This window comes from Peromyscus maniculatus, chromosome 6 (assembly GCF_049852395.1).
Source record: "Peromyscus maniculatus bairdii isolate BWxNUB_F1_BW_parent chromosome 6, HU_Pman_BW_mat_3.1, whole genome shotgun sequence".
NCBI classification, from domain to species: domain Eukaryota; kingdom Metazoa; phylum Chordata; class Mammalia; order Rodentia; family Cricetidae; genus Peromyscus; species Peromyscus maniculatus.
In genome coordinates this window covers 102608632-102629799 of record NC_134857.1, presented here as the reverse complement: position 1 = coordinate 102629799, position 21168 = coordinate 102608632, and the positions used below count along the sequence as shown (strand labels likewise).

General features: G+C 37.0%; 1 protein-coding gene across 4 annotated transcripts in view; it reads left to right on the top strand.

The window, feature by feature from the left end:
• Usp53 (ubiquitin specific peptidase 53) overlaps nt 1–21168 on the top strand; it is a 62208-nt gene extending 41040 nt beyond the window's left edge. For all 4 annotated transcript variants that reach the window (XM_042279826.2, XM_076574910.1, XM_006991875.4 and 1 more), the window contains exons 13-16: nt 791–1523; nt 2686–2762; nt 16313–16409; nt 17920–21168. In XM_042279826.2, the coding sequence (XP_042135760.1) occupies nt 791–1523; nt 2686–2762; nt 16313–16409; nt 17920–18841 (1829 nt within the window). In that variant the 3' untranslated portion in view covers nt 18842–21168. The remainder of the gene's footprint in view (nt 1–790; nt 1524–2685; nt 2763–16312; nt 16410–17919) is intronic.

Genomic DNA, 21168 nt, shown 5'->3' with positions numbered 1-21168 from the left:
TGCCCATACTTCTGTTTGTTATTAATACAGAAGCTTTCAGTGCATTATAAACTTAACCTTTTTTTTTTTTTGCCTTTATGGTGTTTTCATGGATATAATATAACTTTACCTGTATTTTAAATGCTGAGTCCAGGGGTTTGCTACAGTGACATCCTGTCACGTTCACCTTCATATATATATTTTGGTGTGTAGGTGTGGCATGTCATTCCTGAGGTGGATGCTGCATCAGGTGTATTTGTTTCTGGTTTGGACAGATGCCCTCTGTTCCTTCTGGAAGACTAAGATAGCACCTCTCAAGTCAAGTGACATTGTGTCTCATTCTTGAACTCACTTTGAAAATCTTTACCAACATCAGATGTGAGAAATGTATTTATGATTTTTGTTAATTGTCAATGAGACAAAAATGCTTAAATCTTTTACAACAAAAACTTATTTAGGACTTCTTAGAGTGAAGTTAATTTTATAAATATTTATTTGTAAATAAATGGTAAAGCATTGTTTTTGTTGAGTTGGTTGGGTTTTTGATATGAGATCTCACTCTGTAGACCAGGCTGGCCTTAAACCCATGATCTTCTTGTTCATTGATTTGAGCCTCCCAGATACTGAGACTACAAGTATGTACTACCACACCTGACTGCAGATAATGCCCTTTTTAATCCTAAATCAGTATGTGATATACTTTAATTTTTATTATTTATATGTGATTGCTTTAACATTTTCCAACAAGATGCTTGGCTTGTGATCACTGAGCTGCCCTGAGGGGGTCTTATGTACTATTATTATTTTTAAGATTTGGTTGATGAAGATGTCTCATCTTTCAAGTCTGGATCACCTCCTGCCCCGGATGGCTTCCGACAACAGGGGACCCCCCATCTCTACCATAGCCAAGGCAGAGGACCCTGCAAACATGACCGAGCTGCCCATGAGAGCCACACTTCTGGGAAACTGTTTAGTTCAAGCAAATCCCAGAATCCTCTTGTTCCTGGAGAGAAGACAACAGGCAGATCTAAGAGTGACAGTGGCGCTGGCTATGATACGGATAGCAGCCAAGATTCAAAGGACAAAGTGGCCAGCTGCAGTAGCAGGACTAAAGGCCGCCACCGTGGCTGGAAACCCATGAGAGAAACATTAAATGTTGATAGTGTTTTTAGTGAAAGTGAAAAAAGGCAACATAGTCCTAGGCATAAGTCAGATGCCAGTAACAGACCTAGATATAGCAAGGATCAGAGCTTTAACAATTGGCCAAAAGCAAACCCGAAGCAGAAAGGGTTAATGACCATATATGAAGATGAAATGAAGCAGGAGGCAGGAAGCAGGAGTTCCCTTGAAATTAATGGGAAAGGAGCAGAGAGAAATACAAGCATCACAGAAAGCAGAGGCCCTGGTAACAGCTGGCAGATGCAAAGGACAGAGTCTGGGTATGAAAGCAGCGATCATGTCAGTAATGGGTCTGCTAACTTGGACTCACCTGTCACTGATGGAAGTGGGACAGCAATGGAGACCACTGGTGGTAAAGCCTTCAGGTAATATACAGAGCAACACTTTCTCCCTCAATATTCCTTGGGGTTTGTTGTTAAATTTTATTTTCTGTTTGTGTGTATATATGTGTGTGTTTGTGGGGATGTAGACCACATGTGTGTATGCCCATGGAGGCCAAAAGTGGATCCCCTGGAGTTGGAGAGCCTCATAGGGTTGCTGGGAACTCAACCCTAGTCTTCTAGAAGAGTAAGAAGTGCCTTTAACTGCTGAACCATCTCTCCAGACCCTCTTCGTTATCTTTTTTTAGAGATGTTTTCCTGCTTTGAAACTGTTATGTAAATTTTGGATCGAACTTAGACAAGTGAGATTTCTGTTTTTATTTAATTGTGTTGATTTGCTCATGCTAGGTAAGCAGTCTTCCTCCAAGCTACCCCTCAGCACTCACCGTCCTTCTTGGTAATGGTTTGAAGTCACTTTACAGGTTTGCATTCAATATGAACTTATAGTGAAGAGACCTAGTATATGGCAGCTTGTTTGATGGTTCATATTGTCAACTTCAATAGTTATTTCCTAACTCCAAAATAACAGCTCTCTGTTTTTAGGAAACTTGAGAACTACAGAAATACAGCATTATTTTCATTTATATCAGATTTATATGAATCAGCTGCTTATGCTCCATTAAAATAATTGTTCCCATCAAGAATTAGAGGAACTTACCATGTCAGGATTGCCAAGCAGTGTAAGGCACTGCGTTAAGAATTAGAGGAACTTTTTTCTTAGCACTAAAATTCATAACACTTCTTGAAATGCAGTCGCACACATAGTAGAAAGAACAGGACTTTGTAAAGACATAAACTTGCATTTTAATTATTGGGCAAATTAAATTTGACTTACAAAGCAATTTTCTGTCATAAGGAGTTTAACTACATTCAAGTATTTTACGCTATAAATTTAGTATACAATATAAATGTAGCATACATGAAGCCATGCCACTAATTCTAGCACTTCAGAGGGAAAGGAAGGAGGATTGTGGATTCTAGGTCATCTTGAACTATAAAACAAAGCACAGCAAGAACAACAAAAATTACATTAAGTTCTTAGAATAGCGTGTAGTAATGTTTTAACAGGTGCTTTTTTTCCTTTTTCTTAAACTAAGATAATCTGTAATAACTGATGTACTTGCTGTGTGTGTGTTTTATTTTCCAGTGAACAGATTAAGATGGGTGATCTAAATATAAACAGTGTGGAGTGTGTATCTCATCAAAGCAAAGACCACTTAGAAGGTAAAAATTGCACTTAAATATGCTTTAATGGTTTCAGTAAGGGGTGACTGACAGTGATTTGCTGTTATGATAGACCTTATGTCTCGGGCAGTGTTCTGCTGCTGTGATGGAACACCACAACCAAAGCAACCTGGGGAGGAAAAGGGTTGTTTGGGTACACTTCTACATCACTGTCCATCATCTAAAGAAGTCAGGACAGGAACTCAAGCAGGGCAGGAACCTGGAGGCAGGAGCTGATACAGAGGCGGTGGAGGTTGCTGCTCACTGACTTGCTCCCCATGGCTTGCTCAGTCTGCTTTCTTATAGAACTCAGGGACACCATCCCAACCAAGGTTGGCTCCACTCATGATGGGCTGGGCTCTCCCATATCAATCACTAATTAAGAAAATGCTGTACAGGTTTGCCTACAGCCTAATCTTATGGAGGCATTTTCTTAATTGAGGCTCTCTCCTCTCAGATGACTTTAGCTTGTGTCAAGTTGACATAAGACTGTCCAGTATGCCTTAGAAAACCCTATATGGCCAAAATAATTATTTTGACTGGAGGTGGGTAGTTTATGCCTTTAATCCCTGCACTCAGGAAGTTAGGTAAGGCACAAGGATTGTAAGTTTGTGGCCATCTTGATAGAGGGAGAAAAACAATAACTTTATTATACCAATAAATGGATTTTCTTTTTATTTTAAGCATGTATCATAATAACGTATAGGAAAAGGAAATCAAACTTATGTAAACTGTCTATTCACGCTGTACTTTTCACATTTGCTTCACAATATTGATTTTAGTTTTTTATCACTTTGATTAGCTGAATATGCTTTTGAAATTTGTAGCCTTTTAAAATACTCTTCAAAAAATTTTTTTATATTTATTGACTATGTGTGCATGCACACACATGCACACATGCCACCATGCATGTGCAGGTTAGAGAACAACTTCAGAGCTAGTTCTCTACTTCCACCATGTGGGTCCTCAGGGTCAGAAATAGGTCTTCAGGGTTTCATGGTAAGCACCTCTGCCCACTGACCAGGCCACCTCACTAGCCCTGGATCTACCCTTCACATATGTCTTCAGTTTTGTAGTATTAATAGCATTTTTTTTTCAATATAGATGATGAAATCTTGGAGTCCTGGCCCTCCAATCCCAGGAGGAGCTTGAATTTTAGGCTTTGATTTGATGGGCCTTTGAACACATTGGTTTTGGGAAGTTTGGTTTCCTTTGAGTTTTCTTTAGATCTATCTATTTTAATTTTATTTTAAATATATAAATGAGTGCTGGTATCCATGGTGACCAAAAGTGTTGGTTCCTCTGAAGCTTCCTGACATGGGAGCTGGGAACCAAAGTGAGGTCCTCTGCAAGAGTGGTGTGTGCCCTTAACGATCTGAGTCCAGGCAGCTTCACTCCTGCTCCCTCCTTTATACCCGTCTCTTCCAGCGGAGCCTTCTTTCCAACAAGCTCCCTGGCTGCTTCCATTTCTTTCTGTGTGGGACCCATTTTTCTCTGATCTCTGTAATGGTGAGAGTTGGATACTGAAGTCAGCAACTATTACCATGTTGGGATCAATGTGTGTCTTTATATATTGTAGTCTTTGTGTGTGGTTTTGTGAAATTGGGGATGCCTGTGTTTAGCACGTACATTTACAATTGTAGTATCCTTGGTGGGATTTTCCTTTACAGATTTTGAAGTGACTGTGTTTATCTCTTCTGACTAGATTGCATTTTGAAGTCCATTTTTGCAGGTATTAGAATAGGGATGCCTGCTTGGTTTTCAGTCCTGATTGCTTGGAAAAACTTCTTCCACCCTTTTACCCTAAGACACTATCTTTGATGGCAAAGTATGTTTCTTAAAAGCAGCAAAAGGAAAGGTTCTGTTCTCTAATCCAATGTACTACATTCTGTCTTTGCCTAGGACAGTGAGACCATTAATGTTCAATTATTATTGAAAAGTGTGTATTGATTCCTTTCATTCTGATTTTGTAGGTTTGGAGGTTTTTGTTTGTCCTCTCATGAAACTGCAGTCTTCTTGTTGTTTTTCTCTGTGGGCCTTTTATCTTTCCTTTGTGTCTGAAATAAATCTTTCCGGTATCCTCTGGGGTAGCTCTTGGGTGATAAATATCTTATCTTGCCTTTGTGATGGTAAATTTTCCTTTCTCCTTCATTTAAGAGAGATAGCTTTGCTGGGTATATTAAGCTGGGTTAGCAGTGGTGATTTTTCAGAATTTGGATTACATATTTCCAGGTCCTCTGCCTTTTAAGGTTTCCATTGAGAAGTCAACAATTATTCTGATGGGCTTACCTTAATATATAAGTTGGCCCTTATCACTTACAGCTTTCAGTATACTTTATTTGTTCTGTATATTTAGTGTTTTAACTATATGACATGGGAGTTTCTTTTCTTGTCCTGTCTATATGATGTTCTTGTATCTGGATTGGCATCTCTTTCCCAAGATTTGGGAAATGTTCTTCTGTGATTTTACAGATAATATTTCCTATTTTCTTTCCATGCCCATAATTCGACAGTTTTGCCTTTTCATGGTATCCCAAAGATTTCTGTTTAATGTATATTATATATATGTGTGTATATATGTGTATATATATATATATATATATATATAATATACATTATGTTTATCGTTGACCTTGACTGAGTGATCCTGTTCCCCTCTTTTGCCTTCAAGTCCTGAAGTTCTGTCCTCCACATGATCCACTTTATTGGCTGGGCTTTCCACTGAACTTTTATTTGACCTATTGTATTTTTCATTTCTATCATTTCAGGGGTTTTTTCTCCAGTATTTCTACCTCCATATTGACTTCTATTTTCATATCCTGAATTGACTTCCTCGGTTTATCCAGCTGTTTGTGTTCTTGAATATATTCATGTCCTCTTTGAGCTATGTGAACATATTTTAAATTGTTCATTTCAATTGTGCATCAGAAATTTTATCTAGGTTATTTCACTTAGCTTTGTGATGTTTGAAGGAGACAGTTTGGATAGGATATGGAGGAAATGAACAGTGAGGAACCAGAGTGGCCTGCCACAGTGACTATGTAGTCTATGAATAGCGAAGAACTGTGTAGGGGAATAAGTACTGGTGGAGACTGGATTCTCTGCTGATTACCTGACCTTGTTGGATGACCTAGGGTGGAGGCTCAAGTCTTTGCACTCCCTACCCTCCGATGGCAAACCAGAACTGAGGCCAGAATTTAGATGGGCCCCCTGCTTTGAACTGTGAACCAGAGCGGAGACCAAGATACCAGATACCCTTCCAAATGGCAAACCAGAGCTGGGCTCCCTGCCGTAAGAGAAGTTCATGCTCAAAGGTTTTTAAAGGATGGGATTAGCTACTTCAGGCAGTGAGGAAGGGGAAGCATCAATCAGGATCCACAGGCTCTAGCTTACTGTACTAGTTAATATTCGTGGTGCTCTGATATATCTGACAAAGCAACTTGGGTTATCTTAGCTTACAGTTTGAGAGTGTTATAGCTCAGCATGGCAAGGATGGCGTGACCACAGGAACTGGAGGTAGCCGAGACGCATTGCATCTGTAGCCAGGAAGTGGGGAAAGATGAATGCTTGTATTGAGTCTAGGGCTGCAGTTCATGGAATGTGCTGCCCATATTTCATATGTGTATCCCCACATCAGTTCACCAATCTTAATATTCATGTCCAGAGATGTATTTCCTAATTGATTGTGGGTGCTGTCAACTGGCAGTATTGACTATCACATTTACACAGTGGTAATATTGTCAAGATTTCAATGTCCTGTCATAAGTGTATACCTTGTTCATACCTGTGCAGGGAAGGTTGACATGGGGTGTTTCCTAGGTGTCAGTCAAGGCTCATACAAGCAGTATTGTGATTGTAGGAATAAAAGGAACATGCAGCATGGAAAATCATCTTTGGGTTCTTTAAATGTCACACTAGAAGTGACACATGCATCCCTACTCACACCCCATTGTCTACGGTAACTCTTATAAACAGGCCTAATTTTAAGCATGGGAATGTGAGTTTTACAAATGCTAGAGCTGAATTAAGTATGCGTACTATATGTAATGATACCAGGGAGAATGGGGGAGTGTAGTTTTACAAATGCTAGAGCTGAAGTAAGTATGTGTAATGCTGAAGGGACACCATAGGAGGAAGAAAGATTGACAGGCAGTCATCAGAAAAGGTTCATTTTGAAAATAAATGTAATGGTGTGGCATTACTACAGGTGATTTGCTAAAAATACATAGCAGCTTATAAGTCAAACAAACATGAGGGTTTGTGGTGGGAGAAAGTGGGTTGTGCTGTTGAAATACGAGTTTTAGAATTCAGAGAAGGAGAGTGTAACTTCTCACAGTAAACAAAGAACCAAGTATAAAACATTGTAGTCCTTATCCTCCTTAAGGTTTCTGTGGACATTATTTTTCAGGTTACAGGCCCTGAATATGATTATTTGTTAATCTATTTTGTTTTCATCAAATGTATGCTATCAGGAGGAAACACTTTAGATTAAGGAAGTAACTTTCCCTTCCCATATTAAAATGCCTGGCTTGTTTTAAAAACCTGATAAAAGTCTAAGTAACCAAGTATTACAGGAAACAGTCAAAGGTTGGCCAGAAATCACAGCAGAAGTCAGTGAAATGAACAATAACTGCAAGTTCAGTCAGTGCTCCTTGCTTCCTGGTGGTTATGAAAACACAAGGTCATAGAGATTTTGAGGAGGAAGACTTCATTGTTTGCAGTGAGTTTACACATTTAATATGAGTGTGTGAGTGTGCCCCACTACTTTTTTATTTCAGTAAAGAACACATAACAAGACATCGTTCTGATTAGTTTCCTGTGTCATTAAGTACCCCAGCTCCATCTCCCAGACTGCTCTCATCAGGACCAAAGCTTCCCACCCACACAGCTCTTCCCTCTCCCCTCAGGAAACTAAGCGGCTGCCAGCATTTTGGTTGTGTGTGTTTGCTCACCAGCCCTGCCTTTCCTTGGTGCCTCGTGTAGTTGTTTTTAGGCTCGTATTTATCTTTTTGTATCTGGGTTATTTTATTCATAATGACCCTAAAGATTATCCATGTTGTAACACACATGGGAACTTCATTGCCTTTCTTTTATTTTTTGAGATAATAATATCAATGCATCATTTCTCATTTCCCTCTCCTCCCTCCAAGCCCTCACGTGTCCCTCCTTGCTCTTTTTCAAATTCGTGGACTCTCTTTTTCATTAAGTTATTACAAACATATGTGTATATACATACATATTCCTAAGCACTTAAATGCAATCTGCTGAGTCCACAATGTTATTTGTATGTTTTCAGGGCTGACTGTTTGGTACTGGATAACCAGTTGGTGTGCTCTTCCATGGGGAAGACTGTTTCTCTTGCTCTCAGCATTCCTTAGTTTCCTGTAGTTCTTTGTGTAGGACTGAGGCCTCCTGGGCCTTCCCCATGCATGATGGCATTCTGTTGCTGCCCAAGAGCTTCATTTTCTTAAGGCTTATTCATTCATCTGTTGATGGAACGTCTGAGTTGTTGTTACCTTTTGCCTATTGTACACAGTTACTGTGAACATCCTCACGATCAATTTTTAGTGCATATCCAGAGGGCAATTGCCAAATCCTGTGGTAGTTCACTTTTTAAAATTTTCTTGTTCTTTAAATCTGTTTTTATGTGTTCCTGTGTGTGTCTGTGAATATCTGCCACATGTTGTGGGTGCCTATTAAGACCAGTAAAGGACATCAGCTTTTTATTACTAGAGATTCTATGTAGCCTGTTCTCCATATGATAAGTTCTGCTGTAAGTACAAGGATATTCCAGAAGTTGCCATAGTGACATTTGAAATTTTTAGCCTCTCTTCTAAATTCCTAGTGGGATCAAATTCTTTCCAATACAATAAAAAGAAATACATTTAAAGAGTATGCTGTCAGAAGAAATGATCATACATGAAGAATGTAAGAAATTGGGCATATGCAAGGCTAGAGTGATAGAGATGTGGAAGTCCCGAGATGACTGCAAGAGGAATTAACAGGACCTAAAGCAGGTTGCAGCTTTGTGGTCTTTGGCATCAGTGAAGAGGGTGAATTTCAAGCACTGAGAAAATGATTTGAATTTTGCCTTAACCTAAAAGACAAATGTATGATCATGAACTAAGGCAGTACCAGTGTCCAGAAGGATGACTCAGTTAAGTGGGTAGGCAGAAATAATGAAAAAGGGAAGGAAGCCATGTTTGGGCCTACCGTAACTGGATACACCATTTACTAAAATGGGAAATAAGAAGTGGGGAATGAAGGAAGGGATACTATGTTAATTTTTAATTTGTTGAGCTCATCACCTTGGTAAACACGTTTTGTTGTTCCGTGAAGAACTAAGTCTAGAAATCAGGAAAATATGTGCTTTGTAAACCATCACATATGGAATTGAATGCCTTATGCTTGGACAAATCAGGAAAATTGGAAACTGCAGAGCAAGAGGACAAAAAAAGCAAAGGAGCTGAGCAAGAGAAATAGTGGGAGTCAAAGCCTCTGGAAGGAGAGCTGCCGAATGGCTGAGTCTCAGTTGCTGAGAAAGTGTAAAAGAAAACAGGAGAGGGCCTACAGAGAGGAACCAGAGAGAGGGAGAGCTTTAAGAACAAACACAAACAGAACTTAAAAAGTACCAGCTTGGTTTTACAGTAAGTCATTAGTCATGTGACAAAGAATGGCAGAAATGGTGGTGGGACAGAGATAGCATTGAGGTGTTTAGAAGTCAAAGACAATGATGTATGTAACTTACTTTCAGGTGTTTAAAGGGGTGGTAAAATGGTAATATTAGATTATGTGAGGGGCATTTGTATATTCTTTGTGCCACTTTTAGTTTTTAATCTTTTCTGAACATTTTTGAAATATAATCTGTGCATTTTTAAAAACTAAACTTATAGTGTTGGAATTCATTTATAACAAAATAACAAATTTGTTTTTCTTTAAAATGTAATCCCAATGAAAAAGGAAGTTATTGACTTCTACCATTTTAGTTTATAACATCACATAAAATTTAGGCATCATATAGCACAGATTGCTATATACTAAATTATCTCAATATCTTTTTAGTATATGGTAGAAATATTTTTAGAAAGTTAAAAATTTCATGATCCTTCTGAAATATTTAATTACATTTTACTTGCAGATGGCAACTTTATTTATTAACGTTAAAATAAAATCACATTTCAGTACAATTAAAATATCACCATATTTCCCCTTTTCTATTTTAATAAAAAGAAAAAAGGAAAAAGTTTATAACTAACATAAGAAAACTATATACAAAAGTACAATAACTGGGGGCTGGAGAGATGGCTCAGAGGTTAAGAGCACTGACTGATCTTCCAGAGGTCCTGAGTTCAATTCCCAGCAACCATATGGTGGCTCACAACCATCTGTAATGAGATCTGGTGCCCTCTTCTGGCCCGAAGGGATACATGCAAGCAGAATACTGTATACATAATAAATAAATAAATCTTAAAAAAAAAAGTACAATAACTATAACTATATACCATATATACAAGTAATAAATACCTAAACAATGTTTAGTCCATTTGTATTTGACAAATTCAGAGAAAATAATTCCATTATCTATCTTATTTTGGTAAGTCCAAAATGTACCTAATTCACTTTCTATCCTAATTAATCTTCAACTATAACTAACTAATCTTCAACTCCTTCAGAGACCCAAGAAGGAAATAATATTACCTAATAAAAAATAAAAACAGGAAGTGCATGCAAGCAGCTTCCAAAAAAAAAAAAAAATGTGAGTTGACAGAAACAGCCAGCTGCCTGGACAGTCACTGAGGTTTCTCCACAGTGTTGGGGCATCATCTTCAGCCTATAGGCTTAGCGTATCTGACAGACTCATTTGTGAAGTAGGATGTACACAAGGTCAATAGTTCGACCTCACATTGGGTGAGAGCAGTCCATGTACCAGAAACACCTGAATTCCACTAGTGTCATGTCATGATTCAGGATTTTAAATTCTGAAAATTGTTGATGTTTTTTTAATTCAGCTGTCCATTCTTCTTGACTGTGTGTATGTGTGGCTTCATCTCAGCATCCCATTCTTCTCCATATCCTTCTATTAAATGCCAGTCTACTATTGAGAGGTGTGAGTTTAGTTACTCTTCAAGAATAACTGTTTCAGCTTTGAAACTGGATCATCTCAGCTAGCCCTCTCAAAATTGCTCTGAGCACTTTGTAGTCCAAAGCTGATCTGTAGATGATGTTTGTCAGCTTAGTGATATTATTATTGTCCATGTGGAATTGTTGTTGTTGTGGGGCCCCATCTTCTTCCTGGAGACTTCAGTTGATGTTAGGCCTGGCCGTGATTTCCTGCAGAAAACTCATAAGAGACTCGAACACAAAGACATATATATGCAGCTAATTGAAGTCTTTTTTTCTAGAATTAGTTAGTACTCTATATGACCATTCATATCTTAACAAAGTCTAAAATGTATATATATATTAATCTTGTAAATTTTGATATAAAATTCATACTTTAAAAAAATTTAAAGAATCAGAATAGAATCAAAGAGTTGAGATTAGTAGTAGAATAGTCCCTTAATTAATTTGGTTTTTCTCCTGTCCCATAGCAGAAGATGGCTCTTTTCTTCTGGCATGATACAGGGAGTTTGCATTTTCCTTTTAACAACATGCTTGAGTTTAATAAGTCAGTGTGTTTAGATTCCTGTTCTGAATGCTTACCATTTGTAACTATAAGTTGAAATAAGTGTGTAAGTTGAGAACTAGAGTAGTTACCATTGTGTTTTTAAATCTCACTACATTGAGTCAAGATTGTACTGTCTTGGCTTATTTGAGGGTATTTTTCCATGAACCTGTTCTAAACATGAACCATCTTTTCTGACAAAGCATATATGTCAATTTCTGGAATATTGTTAACATTAGTTAAGAGCCTCTTGCCTTAGTACTGAGGTTTCTTCTGTGGTGGGTGTTAAAAATGGACTGTCAGATTTATGAAGAACTTGGAGTCAAAACTCCCTATAAAGACATGTGGATGTCTGTGTCAGCAGCAGAGAGAAATAGCACATCTATTTTTAAGTTCGTTGGAATTCTGATCTCAAACCACTGGCTTGAATGCCTGCCACAGTGATATTTAATTTTCAGATATGATTTTAAGCCCTCTGCTGCCTCCTGCTGCTTAGTGTGTGAAGAATTAGTACAAGGAGAGAATTGTTTCTTTTAAGTAATTAATTTTTTTCTTTTAAATGTTTATTACATATTTACAAATAATATTTGTATTTACTGGGCCCAAAGTGAAATGAATTTTAATCAGTGTGAAATGATTAAGTCATGCTAATCCACAGCTTTCAGTCACTTCCAGAATTAAACTTTCTGATCATAAAAATTGATCTCTTTTAGAATAGCATTTATCTTAATCCACTGTACTTTCCAGCTGAATTGAGAATGATCAGGTTTGTTTGTTTTATAATGTACCAAGAAGTTCTATTTAGGGATTAGAAGGTCACCTAAGTTAAAGCAATTCAATGATTTGTAAACTTAAGTTTTAGTTTTCTTTTGCTTTCTTCGTAGCCTTCAATTCATATTCTGATGTACAGATAAATTAGAATCTGGGGAATGAAGGGGAACAGATAAATGGGTGATGAAATGTCAACTAAAGTCCAAAAGAAAATGAGAATTTTCAGTTGTACAGTGAATTGTAATTCTAGGTATTTGGGTATTTGCTGTGGTATTACCCTGTTTAAGAATATTGTTGTGTGGCATATACTGGTGGGATGTGTTGAGGAGGCAAGGGCAGGGAGATCATGAGTTCTAGGCCTGCCTAAGCTGCAATATATATATATATATATATATATATATATATATATATACACACACACACACACACACAAACAAATAAATAAAATGATCATGTTATGTGGTGCTTAAACTGATGTCTCAGTCTCGTCAGCATGAGAGGTGATTGGGGGCTGAGATATTAGTGGTGCATGCAAATTCGAGCTCACAGGGAGTGAGAGGAGCATTGGCTTCCCACTAACAAGGCTTCTCCTGTCAACCTCTGGCATTGGTTAAGTTTCCTAACTTCACCGCCCATCCCCTCAGTGGGAAAGGGGATTGTTTTACAGAAGAGTTAATGGCTGGCATCTTTAAAAGAGAAACTATTGTCAATCAACTAGGACAGGGAATGTGGCAAATGGTGTGTTTCGGAACATCTTTATAGTGCTAAAAAAGGACTGATCTGCAACAGGATTTTGTTTCTGAGGATTATATCAATGTTTCCTATGCTAATAGAAATACTCACTTAGAGAAAAATCTAGTACATGCTAATATAAACAAGACTTCTTGGAGGCAGAAGATCCAGCTTCAGGAAGATGAATAAAGGCAGACATAGATAATGGTGTGGGGGAACTTCTGATTTTAAAAGAGTGCTTCCAAAAACAAAAGAATAGTGAAAGGAATGAGTGGTTGTAATGCCTGGATGCATTATTTGCACTCAGACTGTTGTTATATTAGTGGTCTCTTCATGTATTAAAAAAATCTGGGCTGGAGCATTGGCTGCTCTTCCAAAGGTTCTGAGTTCAATTCCCAGCAACCACATGGTGGCTCACAACCATCTGTAATGAGATCTGGTACCCTCTTCTGATGTGCGGGCATACATGCAGACAGAACACTGTATACATAATAAATAAACCTTTAAAAAATATATTTAAAAAAATCCAGCCGGGCAGTGATAGCACATGCCTCTAATCCCAGCACTCGGGAGGCAGAGGCAGGTGGATCTCTGTGAGTTTGAGACCAGCCCAGTCTACAGAGTGAGTTCCAGGACAGCCAAGGCTACACAGAGAAACCCTGTCTCAGAAAGAAGAGAAAATCTAGCTTCACAAAGATAAGAAGTTGAAAAATGTCAGATTTTGTTTGTTCTAGAAATAGCCATCATTCTCCTCTGACCTATATACCTCAGTGGTAGTTTCTTGAAGGATATTTGCAATATAAAATGTGAAACCAGAGTGGGTTACACTTTATACACCATTCATTAAAATCACTGATACTGAAACTTTAAAGGGGTATTTTATTTAAGCATGATAATGTACATCTACATAATCATTTTGGGGGAAAAAACCTGCTTTGCTAAGTTACTCAAATCTTTAATCTGTTGATACTTTTTATCCTATAACTATTTATTAATATCACCATGAGTATGAGTATTAGGAAGTTACAAAGAAGATCATGATAGATAAACATTTTCCAAAATTTTATCTAAAAGCTTAAATTTTACCACTGACAACATCACCAACATTGTGTGTGTGTGTGTGTGTGTGTGTGTGTGTGTGTACATATGTACATACATACATACATGTACCCACTTGTGTGTGGAGGTTAGAGGACAGTCTCAGGTGTCATTCCTCAGGTGCTGTCAACCTTGTTTTTTAAGACAGGGTCTGTCACTGACCTGGAGTTCTCACAGGCAGGCTGGCCAGTGACTGCAGAAGTGCGCCTGTGCCTGCCTCTGCAGTGGACTACGAGCGAGCATGTGCCACTGAGCCTGGCACACTGAGGTCCTTATGCTTGAAAAGCCAGCGCTTTTCTGACTGGGGTATCTCAGCCCTGCAGTTACTTTTCTTAAAGTGACAGGTTCATTTTTTTCATTCGGGACTATTTCTGCCAAAACTCAAATCTCAGTACCACAGTTTGTCATCAGATAAAAATGATTCCATGATAAGATCAGATAACCCAAAACACAATCCTAGAAATTATTTTTCTTAAAAATAACTATCATACTTGGCTATGCTGCCATTATACATCCAATTTTCTCATAATTAAACTATGGACAATAAAAATATGTAAATTAAATTTGTACAATAAACTTTACTATTGCATTGAAAATTTTTGTTATTTACATTTTGTGTGTGTGTGCTGTGTCTGCATGCACGTGTGCTTGCCCATGCACGCGCACATCCTGGCCACCGCCCACATGTGGAGATCACAGAACACTTACAGAGGGAGGTAGTTCTCTCCTTCTGCCACATAGGTCCCAGGGATGAAAGTCATGTCCTCAGACTTGGGGTCAAGGGAGTCACCTTCTGAGCCAGTCTCCAGTGCTTCATTGAATTTTTTTTTTTTAAGAATCACAACTGAACTACACGATTACTATGAGCACAAGTTTCAGCTATTGACGTTAGGGAATTCACAAAACAGTTTACTAAATAAATTCCAAAGTTACTTCTGTGTTTTGGTTATAATTTTGTCCTTGTGGTTTTATTGACATTTTCCTGTCTGCCTGAGATCTCCTGTGCTTAGCAAAAGAAAAGTCTCTTGCTGTTCAAATTCTCAAGTTCATGAAATGTTTGTATCAGGAACCAGGATGTTCTTAGGTAAACTGCTATTTGTATCAGAAACCAGGATGTTCTTAGGTAAACTGCTATAAAAATGCAGATGTCCCAGTCTCTGTCATCACAAACCTAATTTTTAGCATGCAGTCGAATAGAGGTGAAAGTTATTTTTATTAGAGCTATTTTAAAGTAATCTAATGTAGAAAGATACCCAGGTGCTTTACTCTGAACATTAATATGTTAAAGACTGTCTATTGGACAGTCTTACAAGAACCAATGTTTAGAAGGAAGTTGAGGAAGGTAGAGCTTATCGTTTACATGGTACAATATTGGCTTCCAGGTACTAAATAGTTTTTAAAAAGTAAAATAGGAATTTGAAATTTGAAATTTACAGTGTTACTTCAAAATAACAAATCAGATTATAAAGTTATTTTTTATACACCTTTAACATTCAAACAACTTGAGACGTTGTTAGAATTGATGGTAAGTTAAGTCACACAGGACAAAATATGAATCATGGTTAAGAGTGTGGACATGAGCCTGGGTATAGCTCAGTAGGAGAGTGCTTGCCTAGTGTGTAGAAGGCCCTCAATTCTATCCCCAGCACTGGAAAGGAAAAAGCACAGGCTTAATTATACAGATCTGGTTTTGCATTTGCTACCTATACAATCTGGAGCAAGTTATGTAGCCTTGCAAAGTCTGTTTCTACATGAAGATGATAATATAGTAAGATTAATGTACATACCTTGATAGAAAGGAGTTTGTCCTCTGTGCTATTTTAATACCATCCCACCATTTTAACTCAACTGATGTCCCTAAACATTCCTATGAGCTAAGTAAAATGGATTCTTACCTCATCACATAAAGGCAGCAGTTGTAAATGGTAATAGGCCTGCTTAACGTTACAGTGTCTTCAGATGCAGGATTTTTCCCTATCAACATTTTCTTAGTAAAGGTCATGCAGTGTGGAAATACAATGACCAAGAATAACAATGCTCAGGAATTGCTGACATACTAAGAACAAGTAGTCTTGCATAAGAGAATTCATTAAACAGACAGAAAAATTGTGTGTGTCGGGGGTGGTGGTGTCTTATTTTCAGTTGTCCTGAAGAATGCACTTTTTGTTCCTTACTTGGCAAAAGAATTGCATATTTTAGATAGTTTACATAAATGTAAACATGAATGGGATAGAGTCTATAAGATCATTTAAACAATTTTATGTTCCCCCCACTCATACCCCAGGCTTTAGGAAAAAAACCCAGGACTTGGAAGCAGGTGATAAACGTCATGAGCTCCACCCAGAATCACATCTGCAAATAAAAAGCCATTTGATAAAAAGGTAACCATAGATATTGAGAAATAAGAAAATTTCAGTTCCTAACTTCGTGTATAATTAAAACTCTGGCAGAAGGGCATACATGTGTATTTCTAATCTGAAAGCATTACAATGCTTATTTTATCAGTATTATTTAATAGCATGTAGACCTAAGGTAGAATGCCTACAAACCATTGGGTACAATACTTAATTATTTTAATACATAGATAGTACCAATGTCCTTAGCTTTTTCTTGTACTTACCTAGAGATGCTTAATGCCTTTTCTATCTCCACTAAGCAGTTGTTTACCCTATAACACTGGCATTTTTCAGTTTGAGGTGTAAACAAAACCAGCTTTCATTTTCCTTCTTCATGGTCTTGGGTTCTTATTGTAGATATTAGACCTTCTGCCTAGTCTCCAATTTCCCCTAAGTCTAGAACTTAAAGAAAGCGCTTCCTTTGTTATCTCAGAGCTGGTGTTGGTCACTATGCTTGCACCTCGGGGCCAGGATTAGGTGAGCACACACACTGGATAGGACACAACAGTAATGGGTCTCATCGTTATAAAGCAGTAGGTAGCACTAAGAAACAGCATGGGCAGACTGCACAAAGGATGGCTCAAATCCTAAGTGGCACGCTACCCAGAGTTTTGCACAATTTAAAACTGCATTGATGACTTCAGGAATTTTTCATTTAATAATTTACATTGCAGTTGACCTTGGATAACTAAAACCTTGAATAAAGGGGGTCACTACTGTATTTACAAAAGAAACAAAATTTGCAGTCTAGATAAATTGGCATATGCAAAGCAGTGGAACTGAGATTTCGTCATAGTTGTAGCTATGGAGCCATGCCATTCTGTTGTTTCAATTCCAAATAATTCATAAAAGAAAAACAGCTTTACAATAGGAGAAAATAATTTTGTTTCTCTTTACCTTAAAATCACTGATCACCTCAAGGTAGTCTTGATTAGATTAAGATTAGTATACTGTCTCTACATTATATATCAGAATCTAAGTGTCTCTACTTCTGCTGCCTGTAAGCATTGTAATGTTGGTAGGAACTGTTTTAAAGTATTGGATTGTTTGATTGTAACAGTTCCCTTAAATTGTATGTTATATTTTATCATAAGTAAATGTAATTTCAGTGTTTTTAATTTGAAATGAGTTAAGATCACATTTCTAATTATTAGGAATGTGATTTGGGGATTGGTTATATAGTGGTATGGTCGAGTGAGTGGTTAGCATCTACAGACCCTGGGTTCAGCCTCTTTCCACAACCCTGTCATACAAAGAGGAAGATAATGGATTCTTAAAGTAACAGATGTTTCTGGTAGTCATATATATACTATTCTGGCATGTAGATCCAGGATCAGAGAAACTTAAAATGTTAATGGCTATAAAATAGTCCCCATTTCTACTGCTGTGTCGTAAAACTATAGACCATAAATTGGGAAAATCAAACTACAAGACAAATACTTAGGTTCCCTATGTGGCTATTTGGATTTATTTTTTATTTATTTTCGAATTTCAGGTCACATATCGGTGAAACCAATGACAAGTTGTTTCCTTTAGCCAGCCCACAAACATTTAAGGACCATATTGCAAGAGAGCACATCTATCAGACAAATGAACAGAAAGTGGAAAAATCTGATGGGACCAAGTTTTCTGAATGGCATAATGTAGAAAATTGTGAAGGAACAACAGGCTTGCCATTTCCCATTGATGATAGTTCTGTGCCTGGAAAGAGAGTCGACAGTAATGAAACCGTCTCGCCATCTCCATTGTCTTCACACGGGAGAACTGCTCAGCTAAAGCCAGAAACCGGACCCCTTGTATTTGGGCCACAACAAAACATCACCGAACAGTGTAACTCTGAGAACTCTCTGTCCAGAGAACATACACTTCAGTCAGCCTGCAACACTGGTAGTTGTCAGATGCCAAAACTTCACTGCCACAGCTCACCACCCCCTTTGCCGCCAAAGAAATATTCGACAACCAGTGTGCCACAATTAGAGAGAGCTGAATTTGTACCTCATGCCAGACTTACAGAGGTGTTCAAAGCTAATCCCTCCAGTCTTCCAAAACACAGTTTGAATACCGCATCAGGACCAAGTTTAGAAGGGAGTGAGCACATGATCCACGAAAGAGATAAAGAAACAATTCAAGTGAAGCAGCATGCTGCCAACAACTATCCATCCAGTTCTGCAACTAGTGATTTTCAGGCAGACTCAAAAGCAGTAGTTGATGCACCTTGCCAACCAGATCCATACTCTAGTTCTGTGTGCCCAAATGAAGCAGTTTCATTAACTACCTACTTTTCGGTTGATAGTTGCATGACTGATACATACAGATTGAAATATCATCAAAGACCCAAGCTCCGTTTCCCAGAGAGCAGTGGCCATTGTAGTAATTCACTATCTCAGACTGAGCAAGTTGAGGGATCCATTACATAGTGGTCATCTTGATTCATGCTGCCTTCTAAACAAAGATACAAACCTTGGTATGCATTGTAAGATAAATGAGCCGGCCATTAAAATAGTCAAACTGACCAAACCTAATGACATATCAAACAAAAACTGGTATTTTGAAAATTATTAACCAGGTTAACCTTACATATTTCAGTTTACTAAATATTTTGGAAATTTCCTTTGAGTGGTCTTGGCATACCTTGAAAAGTAAGAAAGGGAGTATATAATTCCTTTGCTGTCTATAACAGTTGAGCAAACACCATGTCTCCTGTTATTTGGCTAGTAGATGTGTAAGTATTATGCTAACCTGTATTCATATGTAGGTTGGTGCATTTTGCTAATTAAGAAATTTAGTTTGTCTGGGAAAAGCAATATTTGCTTCTTGCAGAGCACTTTCTAGTGGGTAACCAAAAAATGGCTGTACCCACATACTTTTGACTTCTGTGATAGTCTAGTATGTGTGATCCTTCAAGTGTCTTAAAAATACCCATGGATTTATTATGCTATCATCTGGAAAGCATTTGCCTTAATGATCAACATTTTTTAAATTAAAATCTCAACATAATTTGTTCCTAGAACTTTTCAGAATATCTACTTAACATAAATTAGCCCTTATAATATGTACTAAAAAATATTTCGGTCATGTAAGTTAAACATAAAAATACTGCAGTATATTCTATCTTGTTAAATTGTTTTCTAGCTTTGTATGAAATGTGAAAGGTCTTCCCTTTGGTTTGATTTACTTTGTGCTGCTAATAACCAGTGGTGTAATTAACATTGGGCTTCCTTACTGGGACTGTCACTGTAACTGCTGCTTTCACTACTTAAAGATTGCAAGGATTGTCAATGCTTAAGTTAAATTTCTGCCTTTATATGAAGGTTTAATCTTGATGAAATGTTATTCATTTTTTCTCTTAAAAAATAGTAATTTGATCTCCACTACCACCATGGAGTCAAGTTTATATTGAAAGGACTTTTCATTATTAATTGAATTGCCTTATTAGTTATGATTTTAATTTGTAACAGGCCAATAAACTAATTGGGCTTTAGAATAGTTTCATAATGCCTACTCCAGAGAATTGACAGCTACAAAGTTAGTTGTCTTTATAATATCTCTAAATGAGTAAGTTTTGTAATAATTACTTTAAAACTTAGTAAACTGATAAACTCAGTGGCTTGACAAGGCCCACCATTGGTTGTTAAAATCCAAAATGTGTTTAAGAAAAGTACTTTTAGGTAAACTGAAAATTGCTTATAAAAGTCTGAATTCACGCTGTTACCAATTCTTGGCCCAAACTTGCTTTTGTTGTTCTTTTCCAGCCATGATAGTTGGTGACATTACTTTGTATTCTCTTAAGAAACACTTGAATATCAAGTTAAAATTGATCTTTAAAGAAAGCTTATTTTTAACAGCTTTTAGTATAGAGAATTTGTAAATAATGTAAAATTTGTAAAATTGTATTTGAAATGTCAATGTTTATAATTCTTGCTTTTATAACATTGTAAAATACTAGAAAAGATCTTCAGTTATTTTTAATAGCTTATTAAAGATTTTTAAGTTTAAAAAATTTTTCTATTTGGTCCATATTCCCTGTTGGGAATGTATTTGAAACATTAAACCAATTTCTGTGTTTTACAGCAGTTTGATAGATGTACCTTTCAACTCAGTTGGGTTTGCAAACAGAAATGTTGTTTCTCACTTTAATTAATGAACTATTTAGTTAAAACCCTCTGCATTATATAATACTGACCAAAGTAGAAACTAGCCATGTGTTGATTCAACACAGAATAGATTCAGTACATATTGGCCAATTGTGTAAATTTCTTCTCTGGTGCCTATTTTTATCAATGTTTCCATGCTATAAGCTTGTAACTTCTTAAATAATGCAATCATGTTTCAAATAGTTATCTCCATAATATTTATTTTCATGTGAAATCAATTTCTTCTGGCTCAAAAAAAAATTAAGAGACTCAATTTTAAGCTAATATAGCTGGTCTTTTTTTTTTTGCATTTATGAACTGTGTCTCCTTCCACACATTACACATTTTATGGAAAATGCAAAAAAAATAATAATAAAGATCATAAAATATTATCCCAGGATGTTCCTAAGATTTAAATCCCAGCAAATTCTGAGCCACAGTTCCTAGAGAAATTGGAGGCTATTCAATAGAGGGCAAGATGTAAATGATTTGAACTGTGGACAGTCAATTTCTGTTAACAACTACACAGCTTTTTGGTTTGAAAACAGCCATAAGCAATTTGTAATGGATGAGTACAGCTGTTTTTCAATAAAAATTTATTAGCATCAAAA